The 21,841-nt window shown below is 39.9% G+C and overlaps 1 protein-coding gene across 3 annotated transcripts in view; it reads right to left on the minus strand.

Annotated features, from left to right (window-relative positions):
- LOC140487976 (transmembrane protein 120B-like) overlaps window positions 1-21,841 on the minus strand; it is a 64,612-nt gene that overhangs the window by 38,456 nt on the left and 4,315 nt on the right. For all 3 annotated transcript variants that reach the window (XM_072587457.1, XM_072587456.1, XM_072587458.1), the window contains 2 exons: window positions 14,945-15,063; window positions 11,832-11,948 (listed from right to left, as the gene is read on the minus strand). In XM_072587457.1, coding sequence (XP_072443558.1) covers window positions 11,832-11,948; window positions 14,945-15,063 — 236 coding nt within the window. The remainder of the gene's footprint in view (window positions 1-11,831; window positions 11,949-14,944; window positions 15,064-21,841) is intronic.

The following is a 21,841-nucleotide window of genomic DNA, read 5'->3' on the forward strand; positions in this document are numbered from 1 at the left end:
AAAGACAGGCAAGAGAGTGTAAGGGGTCTTACAGATAAGACTAATGAACTCAGGTCATGCTTAGGAACACAGGATTGGAATGTCTACAAAAACTTGGCTGACAGATGGCCAAGACTGGCAGCTCAGTGTTCTGGGTTTTAGATTCTATATGAAGGATAGGAAAGGAGATGGGGTAGGGCAGGGGTTTAGTTAAGGAATATATTATTGCAGTAATTAGAGAAGATATTTCTGAAAAATTATCCAGTGAAAACATATGTGTATAAATTAGAGATAAGAAAGATCACTATGATGAGCTCATACAATAAGGTCCCCCGATAGTAAGAGCAAAATTGAGGAACAAATACGCAGGGAGATCGGAGATATATACAAGCATCGTAACGTGGAAAAAATAGAACATTTTACATTTTCTAAATATTGACTGAGGCTACCTTAGTGTTAAATGTTTGGATGGTGAAGAATTTGACAAATGTGTTCAAGAAAATTTTCTTTATCAATATATGAAGGCTCCTTCTCTAGTAGGAGCAAAACTAGAAATTCTTTTGGACAAAAAGGCAGGGCAGGCAAATGAAATAACAGTGGAGGAACACTTTGGGTCTAGTGATCACAATCCTATTAACTTTAAAATGGCTATGGAAAAAGGATAAGCCTGCCATAAAAAGTTATAAGTTTTTATTAGAGTAAGGCAAATTTGGTACAAGTCAAGCACTTTCAAAAAGTTGATTGGAATAGACGGTTCATAGATAAGAAGGACATCTGACAAGTGGGGGCCTTCAAGAGTGTGATGACGACAGTTCAGAGGCATTATGTTCCTGCTAGGGGCTGAGGGTAAGCATAGGAACATTAAGGAACATTGGATGAATAAAGATATTGAAGGTGTAGTCAAGAAGAGAATCTTTTTTAGATACAGACAACTTGGTTCAATTGAAACTCTTAAATCAATATAGAGAGTGTAGGGGCATTCTTAAGACAGAAATCAAGAAGGCAAAGATGGGATATGAGATAGCATTGGCAGATAAATTTTAGGATAATCCAAAGAGATTCTACAAATACATTAAGAGAGAGAGTGAAAGAAAAGGACTTCTTAAAAGATGAAGGAGATTGTCTTTGTGTTGAACCCAAGAAGATGGGAGAGATACTAAATTAATATTTTGCATCAGTTTTTAATGTGGAGAAAGAAAGAAATTTGTCTAGAGAATGCAGAGAAATAAACTTTGATGTTTTAAAAATAGTTCACATTACAGAAGAGGAAGTTCAGGAAGTCTTAGAGAATATAAAAAGGTGGATAAATGGATGTAGGTTTGCTTGCTGAGCTGGAAGGTTCGGTTTCAGACGTTTTGTCAACATAACAGGTAACATCAGTGAGCCTCTAGATGAAGTACTGGTGGTATGGCCCACTTTTTATTTATGTGTTTAGGTTTCTTTAGGTTGGTGTCATCATTTCCTATGGTGATGTTGTTTCCTGTTCTTTTTCTCAGGTGCTGGTAAGTGGGATCCAAGTTAATGTGTTTGTTGATTGATTTGGATCCCATTTACCACCCCCTGAGAAAAGAACAGGAAATGACATCACCAACCCAAGGAAACATAAACATAAACAGAAAGTGGGTCAAAGCACCAGTGCTTCATCTTGAGGCTCACTGATGATATTACCTAGTATGGTGATGAAACATCTGAAAATGAACTTTCCAGCTCAGCGAGCAAACCTACAATCAGAACCTCGACCTGAGCTACAAATCTTCTCAAAACTTGCTAAGGTGGATAAATCTCCAGGACTTGATCTAAAGTATCCCCTGAACATTGTGGGAAGTAAAGGAGGAAATTGTTGGAACCTTGCAGAAATATTTGCATCATTTAAAATGATTGGTGAGGTGCGTAATGACTGGAGGGTGGCTAACATTCTACTTTTGTTTAAGTCAGGTTGTAAGGAGAAACTGGCGAACTATAGACATACGAGTCTGACTTCAGTTGTGGGTAACTTGTTGGAGGTGATTACAAAATATCAGATTTATGGACATTTAGAGAAGCAAAGATTTACTGGGGATAGTCAGCATGATTTTGAGTGAGGAAAATCATGTCTCACAAACTTGATTGAGATTTTTGAGGAAATTACCGAAAAGATTGACAAGGACAGAACAGTAGATCTTGTTTACTTGGAACTTAGCAAAGCGTTCAACAAGGTTCTGCATGGTAGGCTAATTAGGAAAGTTAGGTCACATGGATTCAGTGTCAGCTCGCCAACTGGAGATAAAAAAAGTGACTTAACAGCAGGAGACAGAGAGTAATGGTGGAGAGTTGCTTTTCAGATGGAGGCCTGTCACCAGTGCTGTTCCACAGGGATCAGTTCTGGGTCCTGTTTTGTTTGTCATTTATATTAATGATTTTGATGAGAATATAACAGTATGTTAGTAAGTTTGTGGATGACACCAAAATTGGTAGCATAGTGGATAGTGAAGAAGGTTTTCTAAGTTTACAAGGGGATTAGATTAGATTAGATTAGAATAGAATAGATTAGATTACTTACGGTGTGGAAACAGGCCCTTCGGCCCAACAAGTCCACACCACCCCGCCGAAGCGCAACCCACCCATACCCCTACATTTACCCCTTACCGAACACTACGGGCAATTTAGCACGGCCAATTCACCTGACCTGCACATCTTTGGAATGTGGGAGGAAACCAGAGCACCCGGAGGAAACCCACGCAGACACGGGGAGAATGTGCAAACTCCACACAGAGAGTCGCCTGAGGCAGGAATTGAACCCGGATCTCTTTTGATCAAATGGGTCAATGGGCTGAAATATAGCAGATGGAGTTCAATCTGAATAAATGCGAGGTATTGCATTTTGGTACAACAAACAAGGGGTAAGACTTATACAATTAATGGTAGGGTCTTGGGCAATGTAGAACAGAGACACCTGGGGTGCAGGTACATAATCCTTTTTAGCTTGCATCACACAGCGACAGGATGGATAAAAAGGCATTTGGCACACTTGCCTTCTTTGCTCAGTCCTTTTGAGTATAGGAGTTGGGAAGTCATGTTGAGCTTGCACAGAACATTGTGAGAACTCTTCTGGAATACTGTGTCCAGTTCTGGTTGCCTAGTTATTAGGAAGGATATTATCAAGCTGGAGAGGGTTCAGAAGAGATTTACCAGGATGTTGCCAGTTATGGAAGTTTGAGTTACAAAGAAAGGCTGAGACATTTTTCACTGGAGCATAGGGAGTTGAGAGGTGACCTAATAAGTTAATTAAATAATGAGATGTATAGATAGTTAGTGGTAGTTGTCTTTTTCGAAAAATGGGGAATTTCAAGACTAGGGGGCACATTTTTAAAAGAGTTTTTAGAAGACGAGAGGCAAGTCATTTTTTAAAAACACAGAGGGTGGTTAGAGTGTGGAATGAACTTCCTGAGGAAGTACTGGATGTGGGTACAATCACAACTTTTAAAAGGCGTTTGGATAGGTACATGAATAGGGCAGGCTTGGCAGGATATGGTTTAAGAGTAGGCAGGTGGGACAAGTTTAGTTTGGGATTATGTTCGGCATGAACTAGTTGGACTGAAGGGTGTGTTCCCATGCTGTAGGACTATCTGCAACAACTATTTAGCAATTGTAGTGGAAATGAGTGTGGCAATGTGCATACATGAATATTGGTTTGTAACAGAAAAGGACTCAGTCCTAGTTTTCCCTACAGGCATGTCCATACCACTGAAACAATATCTAGAGCAGTTGTCTTCAATCAGTGTGTTGAGAGAAGGTGAGCCATTTGCCACAAAACTTTTTTTGGGAAGCAGCACTGGTCTACTGGAGAATTGAGACTCGGTCTGTGCTTTCTCATCTTCCCTAGACATTCATTGTCTATCATTGAAGGCATCTCTCTCATGGGGTGGGAAGAATAGCTCAAAGTGTCTGGTGAACAGAGCCATCACTCAGTGCACTGGACGGTGAGTCGATCACATTTGGGCATTGCTGGGCTGAGCCAGTTAGATTGTGCACCATTGCTACTGCAGGTTGTCAGGGCTGTGTCTGAACAGAGCTTGAAAACACTGTGCGGGAGCTACAGTTTGAGAGTTGGCTCTTTGTTGGAGCAGAGTTTGGGGCGAGGGTTTCAGTTCTCTGCCTCACCGAGCACTGCATGGTGTGGGGATAACTGCTACCACTGAAGACCGGGCTTAGTCTGTGGGACTGGGAAACAAGCAACTGCTGCTAGGTGGACACGTAGTGATGAGGCTACATGGGAGCATCACTAACCATATCCAGTGCCTCCATTCCCACTATGGCAGAGTAAGTGCCACGTTTATGAGCAATCAATTCGGCTGAAAAGTTGGGTGTGCTGTGAAATTGTCTCTCATATCAAAGTGTACCTAGATACGGAAAACAATTAGGCACCACTAACCTAGACAGTATTCCTGTGCCAGAATTTATATATTTGACAAATTGCCTCCCATCACCCTCCATTCCTTTCCATTCAATCCTATTTGTTCCCCATGCTAGATAATAAAAGGAAAATAAAGAATTACGTTCCCATTTTTTGTTACCCCTTTATAATTCGGTCCCCTCAAAAGAAACTAATCGAAAGCCTCTCCAATTATCAGCCGGTTTTCTATCCTCATTTCCATATTATAAAAAGAAAACAAAAATTTGCATTTATATCAAGCCTTTCAAACCCTCTGGACATCCCATAGTGTTTTATGAACCATATGTGTTTTATAATATTGAAGGTAAATGCAATAACTAACACCAAGACACACAACATTAAGATTAATGACCAAATAATCTACTTTAATGTAATTGATTGAAAGTTAAAATTTTAGCCAGGCTATTTCTTGAACTACTGGTACGTGGTTCTTCTCAATTGTCATGGGATTTTCTACGTTCATTCAAGGGCAATCAGAACGTGGGTTTAAAGTCTCATCACAGTCCATCTATACTACATTTATATCAGTCTAAGTTCTTCAGAATGGCGCTGGAGCCCAAGGCATCCTGATGGGAGTATTACCACTCGAATCAAGGTCCTTCAAAGGTGCCTCTCAACTCTGTGTCCATATCTTCAACAATATCCTACTCTAAACCTCTCCAGTACAGCATCCATCCTTCTTAAATTAGGCTGAAATGGCTCAAGCCAAAGTCATGAATTATATTTGCTGCAACTGTGAACTTCAGACATTCTTTTTGATAGGTTAGTCGTGCGGATTTCCGCCAAAGCATCTGCCATTGTTTACTGGCAACTGTGGCCAGTCTAGATTCCAGTTTTTTTTTTAAATTACTGTTATTCATTCACAGGATCTGGGGATTGCTGGTCAGCAGTTACAGATAGATAACAAATCCTATGAAGGCAGTTAAGAATTAACTGCATTGCTGAGAGTCTGAAGTGACGTGTCAGCAGATTTTCGGTGAGTAAGAATGGCAGATTTTCTTCTCTAAGGGACATTTAAAAACCTATCTTGTTCAATAATGACAAAAAAGTTAGTTAAATCAGCTCTTTATTCCACATTTTATCTACCATATATACTTGAGTATTAGTTGAATTTTTGACTACTTTTTAAAAAGGTTAAATTTATGGGATCGACTATTACATGGATACTAATAGTGAGTGGCTAAACCTCATGCCCGTCAAAATTCATACCATCATTAGCAGAAGCCTAACTGATCTGTAAACAAATAAAGAAAAACAATGAATTATGGCAATTCTGAAAACCCAGAGCAAAGTGCATTAGCTGATGGACCGGAAGACCCAGTGCAGAGCAGGAGGACCGGCAGATTGGAAACCTGGACCGGAGTGTAATGACCAGCACACTGACGCATAAAATGTTGTTGATCTGTTAACTGAAGAACTAGGGTCGACTTTTTACACAAGATATAGAAAATTCCAATTTTTGGCCAAAAATAGTAGGCTGACTTTTACACGAGATGGACTATTACTCGAGTATATACAGTAATTCATATTTCGCCATCTGCCAAAGTGCAATTTAAAACCATTTCCCAAAAACAGGAGGATAGGGTTTTGGATTGTTAGTTCAGTCACATTACCACACCCCACCAACTTCCTCAATGCTATACTTTTCTTGTACATAAATGCCACGATGTGAAGGTGCCAGTGTTGGACTGGGGTGGACAAAGTTTAAAAAATATCAAACCACCAGGTTCTAAATAAACCTGTTGGACTGTAACCTGGTGTTGTGTGATTTTTTTAACTACAAATGCAGCAGTGCATCTCCAATCAACAGATTCGCTTCCCTCCTTTGTACTACAATCCCTTGATCCTATTCTCTTTCTTAGCTGCATCAACTTCCACATACATACAAACATAAATAAAACCTCTACTCCCCTCGCAAGTAATTGTTTCAACAGAAATGAGGCAATTCAGTACTTCAGCACTGGCTAAATGCTAATTATCAAAAACAGCAATTTGTGGTTGGTATTCACAAAAAGTAGTATTCAAATTTCTCATTGCCCAACATATTTTACCATGTGCAACATGTTCAGCATTAAAGCTCATATTAGCTTTCATTCGCCAAAAAGTCTAATGAATGCATTGGTCACCTTAGGGCTCTTATGTGTCCCTGCCTCTGGGCCAGAAGGGCTGGATTCAAGACCCAACTGCAAGTGAGATGTGTCACAACAGGTCTGCGCAAGTTGATTAAAAATATTTCTGTTGCCCTGTCCCACCCTATTTCTATACTCACCTCCAACCCAACTGCTCCTTCCTGTTTCTCTGATACTGCCCTTTTCTGCACTGACATTTCCAGAAATGACAGACACAGCAGCTCTCCAGGTGTACAATGTAGAATATGTCCTTAAAAACCTCTACGCCTCTCTAACTTCAAGAAGTCTAACTTCTTAAAACCCACATTGACCTCAGATATCCACTGACCCCGGTCTAAATCCTGGGGCTCCTACTAACAGGGTGAACGGCGAACTCTTAAGCACCTCATTCTGCCACATTATCCTCCATGCTTGTACCGTATTTGTGATAATCGTACTTTCACAATGCTCAACTACCGACCTCATCTTATCCATGAGCAGCAAGTTTATGAGTGAACATTTCACCTGCGAGGTCTCCACATCAAGCCATAATCGACTTAAGAGTCATTTTGCATCCATTTGCCTACATATGACAACAGGATGCCTATTTGATATCTCCTCAAATCGGAGAAGTCCACACCCCCATATTTTGTGGAAGTTTAATTAAACGGTGCCTATGGCACTAAGTAAATGATCCAAGCCATCTCGCAAACCTCCGCAGCACCTGTTGGGTAATAACAGCAGGAACATCGTTATAGGATTATAACCGAGGAAGAACGTTCATTTTAATCAAGGCTATGCGGCCTAGCCACAATGTGGGTAGTCCCTCCCTTGCTGCAAGTCCTGCTTTATCCTCTCTAACAGGTGCACAAAGTTCGCTCCGTACAGTTGCCAGAAGCGAGGGGTAATAAAAATTCCTCAGATACAGAAAACCTGTGACCATTCAAAAAGGAAACTCCATTCCATCCTCCAGTTTCAATACCCACGGACATGACTTCCGATTTTGTCAAATTTCTCTTGTAGCCTAAAAAGCTACCGAATAATTTAATCTTTTGTATGAGCTGGGGTATGGACTTTTCGGGATTAGCCAAAACCAAAGGACATCGTCTGCATAGTGATTTTGTGTTCCCCAACACCCACCTTTGGTGCTGTTATTTCAGGGTCTTTTCGGATAGCCAGTGGTTCAAGTACCAAGGTAAACAGTAGCGGTGACAGAGTACAACTGCTGCCTTGGGAATTTTATATAACACCGCCAGCCACCTGGCGAAAGCCCTTCCTGGACCAAAATGATCTAGAACAGCAAAGAGATATGACCATTCCACCCAGTCAAAGGCCTTTTCTGCATCCAGGGAGACCACCAAACCTGGAATCATTCTCTGCTAACATATGTGCACTGTATTCAACACCTGCTTGATATTATTGGAGGAACTGCAGCCCTTGACAAAATTCATCTGGTCCTCTTTTATAATAATGGAGAACACATTCTCCAGTCTCAGAACACCTTTGATAGAGTTTTAAAATCCACATTAAACTATGAGATGGGTCTATATGATGCACAATCCTTGGGGTCTTTCCCTTTCTTTAAGGTGAGGGAGATATTAGCCTCCCTAAGGGAGGGTAAAGGCCTATAATGAATGAGTATACATCCCCAGCAGTGGTTCAGTTAACACGTGCACAAACTCCTTTTAAAATTCAGTCGGGAATCAGGATGGGCCAGGTGCATTACACCTTGGAGCTGCCTTATTGCCTCCTGCACTATCAGAGGTGAATTTAATCGGGAGGCCTGATCTGCGCTTATACTCAGGAGGTCCAAGTTTTCAAAGAAGGATTCCATTCTCACATCTCCATTCCCACAGACCTCCAATTGGTATAACTCTGCATAGAACTCTGAATCCTGCATTGATCTTCCTCAATTTACAAGAAACATTACCAGTACTCTCCCTGATAGACACAATGGACTGGAGGACTTTTCTTCCTAGCCAGGTATCTATCTGGCTTATCTCGATACTTAAACAGCCTTTGCTTTACAAAAGAAGACCCCTCTCTTCACCTTGTGTGAGCATTGAGTCCAGAGAGCAGTGACTCGTTGCAATTTGACCACGGAAGGTCTGGTAAAACATGCTGCTTCAGCTACTTTCAGCCAGGCCTGGAGCATCCGCCGCTGCTTTCCCATCTTCTTTTTGTTGTTGAGTATGAAATAATCATATCCCTTAAGAATGCTTTGGTGGTCTCCCAAACCACCGGTGGCTTGCTGGCTGTACTCTGATATCCAAAAGAGCCCTGAATGCCCTTGCAATATACTGTACAAAGTTGTCATCCTTTAAGAGAAACAGATCCATGAGCCATTGCTGCATGCCTATTCCACTATCTTTGGTCTTAACATCTAAATATGCTGCTGCATGGTCTGAAATAGTTATGCTCCCAATTCTGCAGGCTAACACCAAGTCCATACAAACTGACATAACAAAGAACATATCAATTCTTGTGCAGCAGTTGTGCGGGCTGGAGTAAAAGATAAAGTCCCTTCCATTTGGATTGAGGTACTTCTACACATCCACTAGCTCCAACTCCTCACACAAGTCTGTTAACTATGTAGACTGCAGAGGTGTAACCAACAGTCCTCTTGGCATTCTGTCTACTCCAGAGGTTCATCAGGCAATTAAAGTCCCCTCCTATAAATCGTACAGCGCACCCTAAGAGCCATTAATTTAAGAAACTGCATCAACTAAAAATTTGAGAGGGTGCGCCGGGGTACAGTAATGCACCGGGGTTCAGGATGCCATACATTTGTGTCAGCGTGTTGAGAGTGACGAACTGTCCATACTCATCCTTACTTTGATCTGTCACTTGAAATGGGAGGTTCTTTCATACCAGTATGGCTATTCCTCTGCTTTTGGAGTTAAAAGAAGGAAAGAATACCCTATCATATCCCCCCCGCTGTAACTTCAGATGTTTCCTATCAGTCAAATGTGTCTCTTGCAACAGTGCGACAAACAACCCTAAGATTTGGGAGCACCTTTTTCCTTTTAACGGGGGAATGGCTCCCCTTTATATTTCAAGTGCACCACCCGAATAGATCGCTAGCCATGACCACCCACTATAGTCTGTGGTTCCCCCAAGAGGAAGAAGCCCATTCGGTGTGTGACAAGTGGAGAGAGAAAAAAAAGATTTTAATCAAATCTAAAGACTATTCCTGCCAACACTATCAAAATTACTAAAACTAAAAAAAAAACTAACCTCTACTCCTAACTTAAACAAATAAACACAAAAAGCACAATTCCCAGAGATTCCCCTCACCTGGCCCATAGGGGGCATTCACTCCCAAACATCGTAATACCTTCCAGTTAAGGCCACACCCGAAAACCAAGCAAGGAAAAGAAACCATTTACACTCCTACAAGTTAACAAGAGACGCCCATTCCTACCCCTCCTCATTAGGTAAAAACAAGGACTGCAGATGCTGGAGACCAGAGTCTAGATTAGAGTGATGCTGGAAAAGCACAGCAGTTCAGGCAGCATCCGAGGAGCAGAAAAATCGACGTTTTGGGCAAAAGCCCTTCATCAGGAAAGAGCTCTATTCCTGATGAGGGGCTTTTGCCTGAAACGTCGATTTTCCTGCTCCTCGGATGCTGCCTGAACTGCTGTGCTTTTCCAGCACCACTCTAATCTAGAATCTCCCCCATCTCATCTTAACCCCACACATAAGGACAGGTGAATTGGCCATGCTAAATTGCCCGTAGTGTTAGGTAAGGGGTAAATGTAGGGGTATGGGTGGGTTACGCTTCGGCGGGTCGGTGTGGACTTGTTCGGCCGAAGGGCCTGTTTCCACACTGTAATGTAATCTAAATCTTTACATCAAAAAAGGAGTAACCAACCCTCACCCAACAAAACAGAGCAATAAAGTAACCTCCAAACACCAGATATAATAAAACATACAGGATTTTACCCTAAAGCAATGCCAAACCTGTAAAGCCAGAGACCCAAAAGGGAGAAGAACAAGGAGACAGAAGATACAAAAAGTTATTATGTCATTGTCCATATGCCTCTTTTCCTCCTCGACCAAAGTCTATCATTTTATAGAGTTCAAAAATTCTTTTACTTTTCCCCGTCAAAATTGTAGACAGTTCCCTCATAATTGAAACATAGCACCCCAAAATGTTTAAAAATCTCTCAATCTTTTCTTTACAAAAAGTCTTCCTTTTCTTAACTATGGCCCAAAGCCATAGCCTGTGGATCTCTTCCCAGTCTGTTTCTATTATTTAATGCTGGAGTCACACTGGGATCAGGTCGGGGTGCTGGGCTGGCCCGGATCTGCACATTGTGATCTGGTAGGCCTGCACCCCACTCACCTGTCCTGACCCAATCTCCTGGCCCAGCAACTCCAGAAGCCACCCCTCGAGGAAATCAGCGACGTTTTCACCTTCACGGTCAGGTGACCCAAATTCTGCAGATTTTTTCGCCAATCTGGATTTGAGGTCGTTTACTTGTTCCTGCAGGGCCTGAACCTGGCCTTCCAAGGTTTGGACGTGCCCCTCAGGGCTCTCCGTTGTGGTCTCAGAGGCCGTGGTCCTCTGCTCCACTGTCTCAGTCTGCTGATCCAAGGCTCGGTTCTCTGGCTCATGCTTGGTCAGCATGGCAGTAAATTGGTTCCTGTGCTCCCTCAACTTTTTCCACCGAGTTTTGCAAACTCAGTTAGTAAATTCTGTTGCTCCACTAAACTCAAGGGGGCTGCCATGTTAAGAGAGGTAATGGCTACGTGTATGCCTGACATGGCAGGGGAGTACCCTGCTTGCTGCACTCCCCTAGATCCCTTTCCCTTAGATGTCTTCACATCAGCTCCAGAGCTTCCAAATCCTAACTTAAAGGGGTCTGGGTGCTCTAGCTACTTTATGCTGCAAACATTCCTCAGGGGTGATTAATTGGGGGGTAAGAAGTCCACCTTGCCTGGGGTATGGCACAAAGCCCAATACAGCAGACTGTCGCCATCTTGAATTTCCCCCAGATTTGAGATTTATAATTGGGCATGATGAGTTTTGTTCTGTATTTCAATTCAGAACATAGCTGCTGACTCTGTCCTCATTAAAAGGAACATGCTACATTGCCAAACACAAATCTTTCACCTGACAAGACAAAATGTCAAATGATAAATATAAAACGCAGGTTGCTGTGTGAAACCTCTCTCCCATAAAAAAAAGTACTGTTGACCCTTGCCCGCTTCGTGAAAAAAATAGATGCAAGTCCATACTGTCAATGTTGCCTCTAACAACTTTACTTTTAGAGAATTTTTAAATAAAGTGCAAAAACAAAACATACCCATTCTTCTTGGGCAAGAACGCTTCCATTTCAAAGAAAACATTGCGTCGCTCTTTGATATCATTATTAAATTTCTGTATAACTTCAGCTTCTTCTACATTAGCAGAATGTTTATACCTATGTGAAAAGCAATGTTTAATATGTTGTACATGTTAGATAGACATCCTGATAAAGAAACATAAGTAAGTTATTACAATGGTATATGGTTTCCAGCTACATACAGGAATAAGAGTGGCTTCTGACAAAAAAAAATCTGAAAGTTTGTGTGACAAGGAACCATGTAACTATAGCACTTTATGTTCAGTGGTGAAACGTAAATGCTTTTAAAACACTTCAAATAGGTGAAATTATTAGATGCAAAAGGGTTAGTTTTTCTTTTGTTTACCTCCCATTACAACAGTTGAGCCAATGCTTTGTAATATGATTAATATAGCCTCAGGATGTTCACATTCAGTGCACTTTATATGGAACTCACCCTGCATCTGCCTTGTTAAGGACAATTATAGAGTCATCGAGATTTACTGCATGGAAACAGACCCTTTGGTTCAACTCATCCATGATATCCAGATATCTAGTCATAGATTTATCTAGTCCCATTTGCCAGCATTTGGCCCATACTCCTCTAAATCCTTCCTATTCATATACCCATCCAGATGCCTTTCAAATGCTGTAAATGTACAAGCCTCCACCACTTCCTCTGGTAGCTCATTCCATACACACCACCTTTTGGAAAAGGTTGCCCCTTAGGCCCCTTTTAAAATCTTTCACCTCTCACTTTAAACCTCTGCTCTCTAGTTAAATGACTCCCCTACCATGGGGAAATTAAGAATGGGTAATAAATGATAGCCTTGTCAGAAATGTGTAACGTTAAAAGATTAAATGGGAATAACTCTCTGGGCATTAATGTAATATTAAAGGGTTAAACTGCACTGCATGAACATTCTGGAAGTGGGTAGGGCAACAGTCATGCAAATGACCTCCACTCCAGTCATTTGCTGCTACTTCCCGTACTATTATCAAATTAAACTATCATTCAATCTCTTCCATTCAGAAATGCTTTCAAAAGCCATCCCTCAAAGCTAGGTATATCACACCTACATTGTCTTAAGGAATCACGGAGTCTGGAAGTAGTCTGCATAATGATTCCCCAGGATTCGGGCACTTACATTATCTCTGAGGAGGATCTCATCCTACCACTGTACCTGGGGTAACATGTGACTGTGAGGGGGGGGCGTCAGGGGTTGTCTTGAGTGGCATGTGACTATGGGGGAAAGTGGCCAGAGTATCTGTGAGCATGACCAACTGACCTATATAAAAGGGGATGTGTCTTCTTTGTTCCGGACCTCTGACTCAACTTCACACACCTGCAAAGAGGGTCAGAATTTGGTGTTTGCGAATTGCATCTAGTGTGTGAAACCTCAGAAAAAAAAACTATGAAGCTTACACAAACACATACTTTTAAAAGGCTCGGAAATTAAATTTACCTCAGACAGTAGCCAAGTCGGAACAATAAAGCATAATAGCATTTACATAGTAAAATTTTGCATATTAAAAGATCAACATATAACACATATGAACATCTGCCTTTAAAGTTCTGTTAAAATGCAATTTATGTACTCATATGTTTCAACCAAGCTTTTCATTTTCTCTGGCGATAGAGGCTCAGTCAAATCCTTCTTCCAAAACACACATGCAGTGAATCAGCCCCTCCCCTCCACACACACATTTCTCTTACAGCCACCCCCTCAACTCTGACCACAAGTTATCTTCCCAAGTCTCATCCTTCTTCCTGCAGCCCCCACCTACTCAATAGCCTGGCCTTTCCAATAGATTTACAGGAACAAACTATCCTGGTACCCCACAGGCACTGAAACTTTCTACAAAAGTTACTGGTCCCCAACCAAATTGTAAAGATGTTTTCAAGTAGTCCAGAGAGGAGAATTGAACACCACTGCACCTGCCCCCTCCCTGGAATCCTGCCTGCCAAACATCACTATGGTACACTCTACTGCTTGCCCAATTTCACATTTGTCCAATTCTCAGGCTCTCCAACTTGCTCAATGAAGTCTGCAAAACCCTGGAGCTACAATAAGTGGCGAGCAGTACAGAATGCCACCCCAATTGCAGCTCCCAGAGTCTGCTCCCACCCTTGTGATGTCCAGAAGATCTCTGCCAATTCTCTTCCAGGCTTTGGCTGCGATGTAGGTCATGGCAGCCAAGGGGAAGTGGTGCTTGGAAAGAGGTATACTTCCATTACCCAAAATGGAAAAAACAAATTTCTATTCCCCATAGTTAAGCACTCGAGCAACAATGTCAAATACTGATCTTTTCAATTAAAGACAAATGAACTTTCAGTCTATCTGGAAACATTCAAGATTTGGTACTAATTTGCGTTTTCAGATGCTGGCCCCAGGGAAGGGTTCCCAACTTCAGAAAATTTTGGTTTGGATACCCCCAAATGGTTATGCTTCTAGATCAGAAGGGATCAATTGGCTCCCTTTTTTATTCAACTTCTCCTGTGGTTGGTTGCAACAAAGTCGGTCAGTCAATCTAAAAAGGGTCAATTTCCCCAGCCAAAATATATTTATTTTAAAAAGGAGCCAATTTAACCATGCTGTGATTCAGAGAGTGAGACCTTATTAGTACCTATGTCAAAAACCTACTAAACTATGACCACATATTTGCAGATTGGAAGAGATTAGTCCAAAAGTTTAAAAAAAAAGTCCAGATGAATACGTTGTGAAACACTGCAGTTAAGATGGATGATTGTGTTAACAATGATCGTATTGTTAAAAAAAGGTGCTTACACTCTTGATTGCCAGACTTGAATTGTCTACTAAATTAGCTGCAACAAGTGATGTGCAAATTCAGAAAGTTCTTAAAATTAACAGGGAGGCAAGGGTGAGATGCTGATGTCCTATGAAGCAAGTGGCACATCAACATAAATTGACCAGCAATTTTTAGAAATTAGGATTTGAAAGCAGCTCGAGTTGCTCAACTGATTTATTTTCACAATTAAGTCTGATTTTCCATTAAAATAAAATGCATATCACAATTTCTTTAGAAAACAGCATTCAAGAGTACCTCCACATGGTTATCATTAGTTTGCTTACCTTCGGAGATTGCACGCAAGATCTTTTATTCTTCTTTTTTGTTTACTTATCGAGTTGCTGCATATAATTTGAAGGCTCGAAAGTTCATCAAGTTTTTGTCTATATACTTTGTGTGTTTCCTAGAAAAGACAAATAAAATGATACACTCTACACATTAATTCATGGGCAAAACAAAATGTTTTTTGAAAAAAAAATCACCATGATGAAAATATAACTGCAACATTTTAGTATTTAAAGCCAAAAAAGAACAGAGTTTAACAACCCATCATCTTAACAATTGTTTAGCAAAATCTGGTGCATTGTCCATAACTTCATGTTTATGTTAAGATTCAAGGACAAAATTAATAAAATAGCTGAAAAATGTGAAAAAAAACATGTAAAGACGCACAAAATATCTTGGTACTTTTCTCCCCCACCTAAAGACCTAGTCACCTCAACTGCCTTTTTAGTGAAATAAGTGTATTAATGATGACAAGTTTTAAAAGAACCCTTACTAAGATAAGAGGTTAGCTTTAATCTGCAACTCTGATAAAGTAAGATGTTCAAATATTTAAACATTCACATCCGTTGGATTGAAATATCGGGTTTTGCTCTAGCTCCACCAGACCTCAATGTAAAGCATAATGCCAGTTTCACGTTTTGTTTTACTGCTTTCTAATGGAAGATAGTGAGAGGGAATCATTCTTTCCAACTGGTAGTGGTATAAATCAGAGGGTCACCACACTTCGTTGAGGGGAGAGGCCGAGCAGGAGAATCCTTCATGGTAACTTCAGCCAGTGTGGAATGTATTCCACACAGTTAGCATCATAAACCAGCTGTCCAGCTAACTGAGCTAACCAACACCCACCATCGGTCCAGTTTAGACTTGACTTTTGACGGAGTTGTGACATGCTCGCTGATTTTATCTCCTGGAGGTTAACCAAACTAAAGTACTGGAGAAATGTCTTAGTCATTACAAAACACTAATCCCTTAGCAAACTGCAAAAATGATAATCTGAATGGCATAAAACTAATTATTTTTTTGTTTGAGAGTGCAGGGAGGGAATTACTATCATTTGAGTATATTTTGTAAAGGAATGATATTTTTCTTGAGAGCATTGTTGTCCAACAGAAAATCATGTACTAACCATAGGTGTAGCTAGGGCAACATTGTTACCACATGGACTAGCTTTAGTTTAAAAAAAACGAATAAATACATGCAAGGTAAATTTAACTAATCAAAAAACCTCAACCATTCAATGCAAAAAGATTTTGTAGTGTTACAAATGTGGGAATTCTAGGAAGAATTTCAACTTGTAGGTTTTGTTTACTTCAGGCGTGCTTGATGAAAATGTGGACTCACATGAGACATGCCATTCCAAACACTGCTTTCCACCTACGGCAATTCCTATTAGTATGAAGACCTTATTGAAGAAGTCAGTTCTTTGTTCAGTTTGCCTTCTGGCCTGGAGCACAGACTGATTGTTTAAGCTGGCCATGACGACAGGTCCACTCCATAAACAGTTGCCAGTTTTACCATTGTACTGAAATCAGATGTTTGCAGCCAGTCCACACACCAATAATTTACACACAATAGCAAAATAAAGTGGATGTGCACAATATTTTTATTATTTTACCAACAAATGCACAGAGAGGTTGATGTACACACAAAAATAAACCTGTATACATGAGTCGATATCACATTCCTAATAACAAATGCCTATTACTAATTAAAAACATTAATTGGCCATATCCAATTAGCAATTTGTAGCTAGTGACTTGTGTATTGAATGACAACTTTAGTGCAAATTGAGAGAAATATGAACACAGCAAATATTACTTGCTTTGAAAACTTAAAAACATTGTGAAAAAAAAAGAGAGTTATTTACAACATGGGATACTGAAGAATTAACACATTGTTCTGAATTGCATAGCTGTGAGTCCTTTGTTGCAATATTATACACTCTTTGAAAAAGGAATCATTTTGGATAAGTCACTTTGATGTGGTATGTCACAAACAATACAAATTGACTAATTTAGAAATTTAAAGTTCTGGCACAAGTTTTACTAACATTAAAGTGAATTTGTGTAAACATTTCTACAGATCATTTCATTATTCTTCTTACTGTACAACACAATTTGTCAAGGGATCTGGCAATTAGTGTAATAACATTCAAGAGAGTTGATCACTGAATAAGTTGGCTTTTAATACAGAAACATACCAAGTAGGCTATTCAATGTATACCTTGAGCAGGCAATAGTTCCATGTGCTGTATACTGCAAGCCCTACACCGATTTAGCTTTCTTTGGTGATATCATGTCATCTATGTTTATTTTTGTTTACTGAGTTGGTCACTTCACTTTTGTTACTCACAGTCAAGATATTGTTATTGATATTGATATTGTTAAGAAAGGCACACTTGAAATATGGCTGTCTAAAATATTACAATAAAGTTACTCTGCTTTGAAAGAAAGAAAAGGTCTTCTGCTATATTCATTGGCCAATGGCCTTAATGGAGTGTTAGTTTGAGAATGTGTATGGCTATGAGCAGGTAGGGAAAGAGTTAAATTTTGAGTTTTGTGAAACAAGAGTTTCAGCTGAGCATGATTCCGATCAAATAAAACTTGCAGATAACAATGGGGTGGAGGAGGCAAGGGTAATGGATTAATAAGGTGGAAAAGCATTCATTATGTAGAGCCATTTAACAATATTGGAAGAATTCAGTATGTAAGTTCAGTTAACAAGGTGAAAAGTATTCATTATGTGAAGCCAGTTAAAGGTTAAGAACATCCATTGCAGAACAGCAGATGACTTAATCTTTACTATTGTCACTCGCTGATTGTAATGGTCACCCAATCAATATGTATGTTGCCCTATCTGGATGCTCCTCCCTGTAAAATGACTATATAATTAATTAAGAAACTGCCATTCCAGAGAAGACCGAAAACTCATGTCTCTGTGCACATGGGTGATCATTCTATCTCCCTCCAGGGCCCAGAATAAAGATGGAGGAAGTAAAACTATACTAACTGTTTTGCTTTGACTGAGGGGGGAAAACCGGGACGACAAGTTTCCTACCAAATTGAAAGGAATTGTCTGTTCAAACTACCAGACAGCCCAAACTTAACAAGGACCACCTTGTAGCTATTAGAAAGATTTCTGCATATAAATAAAATGGTTACGAACGCAGAATAGTGACAGCAACAAAAACAAAAATCAAGTTCAAAATTCACAATAGAACAGTGCAAAAATTTAATTTTCTAACTCTGGTAGAGTGAGATACAGCTCAGAAACACATCCTTCAGTCCAAGCTGACCAAAATCCCAAACTAAACTGGTCCTATCTGCCTGAGCTTAGCCCATAAACTTCCAAACATTTCTTATTCATGTACTTATCTAAATGTGCTTTAAAAATTAACTGTACCTGCATCCATCACTTCCTCAGTAAGTTCATTCCACACACAAGCCACTGTTTAAAAAAATGTCCCCATGTCTTTAAAATCTTTTGCCTCTCACCTTAAAAATATGCCCCCTCGTCTTGAAATCCCACACTCTAGGAAAAAGACATCCGCCATTCACCTTATTTAAACCCCTCATGATTTTGTAAACCCCTATGTAAAAAAGGTTAACTCTCAACCTTCTACATGCTGGTGAAAAAAGTCCCAGTCTATTCAGCTTTTCTTCATGCAAAAATCTCCACTCCTGAACATTCTGTTAAATCTCTGAACCCTCACTAGCTTAGTAATATCTTTCTTATAAGAAGGTGATCAGAACTGGACACAGTACTCCAGAAGAGGCCTCACCAACACCCTGTACAACCCAGCCTGGCTACCTAGAACACAAAACAGTACAGCACAAGAAAATGCCCCTCATCCCATGATGTTGTGCCGAACATGACACCAAATTAAACTAATCCCTTCTGCACGCCCATGGTCCATACCCTTCCAGTCGAAAAGCATTTTAAACAACGTTATCGTAGCGGTCTCTACAACTACCCCTGGCAGCACAATCCAGACACCTACAACTAAAAAAATCTTACCCTATTTACTGGTGTTGCCACTTTCAGGGACCTATCACTCGGACCCCAAGATTTTTCTGTACATCAATGTTTTGAACTTTCCTACTCTTACTTTAAAATGCATGCCCTCTAGTATTAGACATTTCAGCCCTGGGAAAAAGATTCTGATATACGCCTCTCATAACTTTGTAAACTTCTATCAGGTCTGTCCTCAGCCTCTGCCATGTCAGAGAAAACAACCTAATTTTGCTCAGCCTCTCTTTCGAGCTCGTAATGTCTACCTTTCTGCTCTCAATTTTCTTAGTTACTTCCTCAAAACAAAACTTCAATCAGGTGTTTGAGACACAATTGCCCTCGTACAAAACTATGCTGACTACACTCAATCATTCCTTGCCTTTCCAAGTGCATATAAATTCCATCATTCAGAATCACCTCCAACAATTTGCATACTACCAAATTCAGACTAAGGTGTAGTTCACATCCCTTCTTAAACAAAGACACAACATTAGACACTCCAGTCAACCGACACTTCACCCATAGTTATAGGTGACACGTATTTATGCAAGGGGCTTTTTCTTCCCCGACTTCCAACAAATATCCTGGTATACTCTACATCAGGTCCCAGAAACTTATCCACTTTTATATTTTCTAAAACCTCCAGCATTTCCTCTTTTGTAATGTGAACAGTTTCCAAAAATCAAAATTATCTCCTTGCATTCTCTAGCCTCCATTTCTTTCTCCACAGTAAAAACTGAAAATATTAATTTAATATCTCTCCCATCTTCAATGTTATAAGGTGCCCTACTCGCTCTCTAGTTGCTCTTAATGTGCTTGTAGAATCACTTTGGATAATCCTTAACCTTATCTGCCAATGCTCTCTCATATGGTCTCTTTTCTTTCCTGACCTCCCTCTCAAGAGTGCCTCTATAGTGTTCAAGAGATACATTTGAACCCAGTTGTCTACATCTAATAAGTTTTTTTAATTCTTGCCTAGAACTTCAATAATCTTTATTCAAGCATTGTTCTCTAATCATATCAGCTTTGCCTTTTACTCTAACAGAAATATATGACTCTGAATTCTCGTTACCATGCTTTTGAAAGCCTCCCACATCAGATGTCTCTTTACCTGTGAACAATCTACTCCAAATCAACTTCTGAAAGTTCTTGGCTCATCCCATTAAAATTTGCTTTACTCCAACTAAAACCTTTAACTGCTATGGTAATCTCATCCTTTTCCACAAGTCTTTTAAAGCAAATAGAATTATGATCACTAGAACCAAAGTGTTCCCTATCACTTCAGTCACTTATCCTGTCTTATTTGCTCCTTCTCTAGTAGGAAGATTCATATATTGATGAAGAAAATTTTCTTAAAAATACAGTTAACAAATTCTTCTTCATCATCCAAACATTTAACACTATGGTAACTCAGTCAATGTTTAGAAAATTAAAATCACCTACCATTACAACATTATGCTTACATGTATTCTAAGATCTCTCTACATATCTGCTCCACAATTTTCCTGACTATTGGGTGGGGGGTTAATAGTACAATCCCATCAAAGTGATTATCCCTTTCTTATTTCTAATTTCAATCCATAAATTTTCAGTGTACACTTATTCAGAAATATTGTCTCTAGTTACAGCAGTAATGTTTTCCTTAAATTAAAAATACCACCCCAGCCTTTTGCCTTCCTTTCCAGCCTCCCGAAAGCATCTGAAACCCGGAACACCGAGTTGCCAGTCCTGCCCAATCCTCAGCCAAGTTCCTGTAATAGCTATGACATCCCAATCCCTTGTTCCCAAACATGTCCTGAGTTAATCAGCCTTACCTGCAAGTCCCCTTGCACTGAAATAAATGCAGTTTAATTCTTCAGAGTTACTTTGTTCTCTGAAATGCGTTGTCTGTCTTTTCTAATTAACTTGTTCTTTTCAGATTCAAAACTTGATAGCTTCAGGTTTCACCCTAAAATATATTACCATGAAGACAGACAGACTGTATAAAAATCAACTGATTCACTAAAGGTTCGACAGGGATGGAAACATGCTAATTTTATCTGGGCAGGCTCAAAAGTGACACTCGTCCTCAATAATACACAGTCTTAAGTAAGCAAGCAGCTCCACTTTATTCTACAAATTGAATATTTGTTTAACTTTTAATCTGAGGTCAGCTTAAGCATGGACAACAAATTCCAGCTTTTCCCATTTGAGATCAGATAATTAAATGAGTCTGGGTTAAAATGCAAACACGTTACAGAGATCCAAGACATAAAACCATTCACATCGTATCTAATGTCTTGCCATAGATTGGTGTACTTTTAAAATATTACAGAAGGTATGTTCCTAGTTGTTTTAAAAAAATGTAAATTACATAAAAAGATATTTCATTATGCTCAATTTTCTTACCTGGGCTGTTAAATATGGTCACAGTTACCTTTCCATTCTCTAGAATCCACATTTTAGCTACGGCCGATAAAAAGGCCAAAATTTCTATTGTAGTGCAGAAGCTTGAAAGTTCTACTTCTGGTCAGAAAATCTTTATGTCCTGAAACTCATACATGTTCAGTGCACTAACAGACCTATACATCACCATAAAACAGAACAAAACCTTTTAAGGAAAATGAAAATTAAAGCATAATAACTTGATCAGTTGTACCCTCTAATTCTATGGAAGCAAGGGAAGTGACTGCTGGGTCTCTTACTGAGATAATTGTATAATTGATAGTCACAGGTGAGGTGCCAGAAGACTGGAGGTTGGCTAACATGGTGCCACTATTTTTAAAAAGTGGCAAGACAAGCCCAGGGAACTATAGATCGGTGAGCCTGATGTCAGTAGTGGGCAAGTTGTTGGAGGGAATCAGGAGGGACAGGATGTACATTTATTTGGAAAGGCAAGGACTGAT

The sequence above is a fragment of the Chiloscyllium punctatum genome, chromosome 17, assembly GCF_047496795.1.
Source record: "Chiloscyllium punctatum isolate Juve2018m chromosome 17, sChiPun1.3, whole genome shotgun sequence".
Taxonomy (NCBI): Eukaryota; Metazoa; Chordata; class Chondrichthyes; order Orectolobiformes; family Hemiscylliidae; genus Chiloscyllium; species Chiloscyllium punctatum.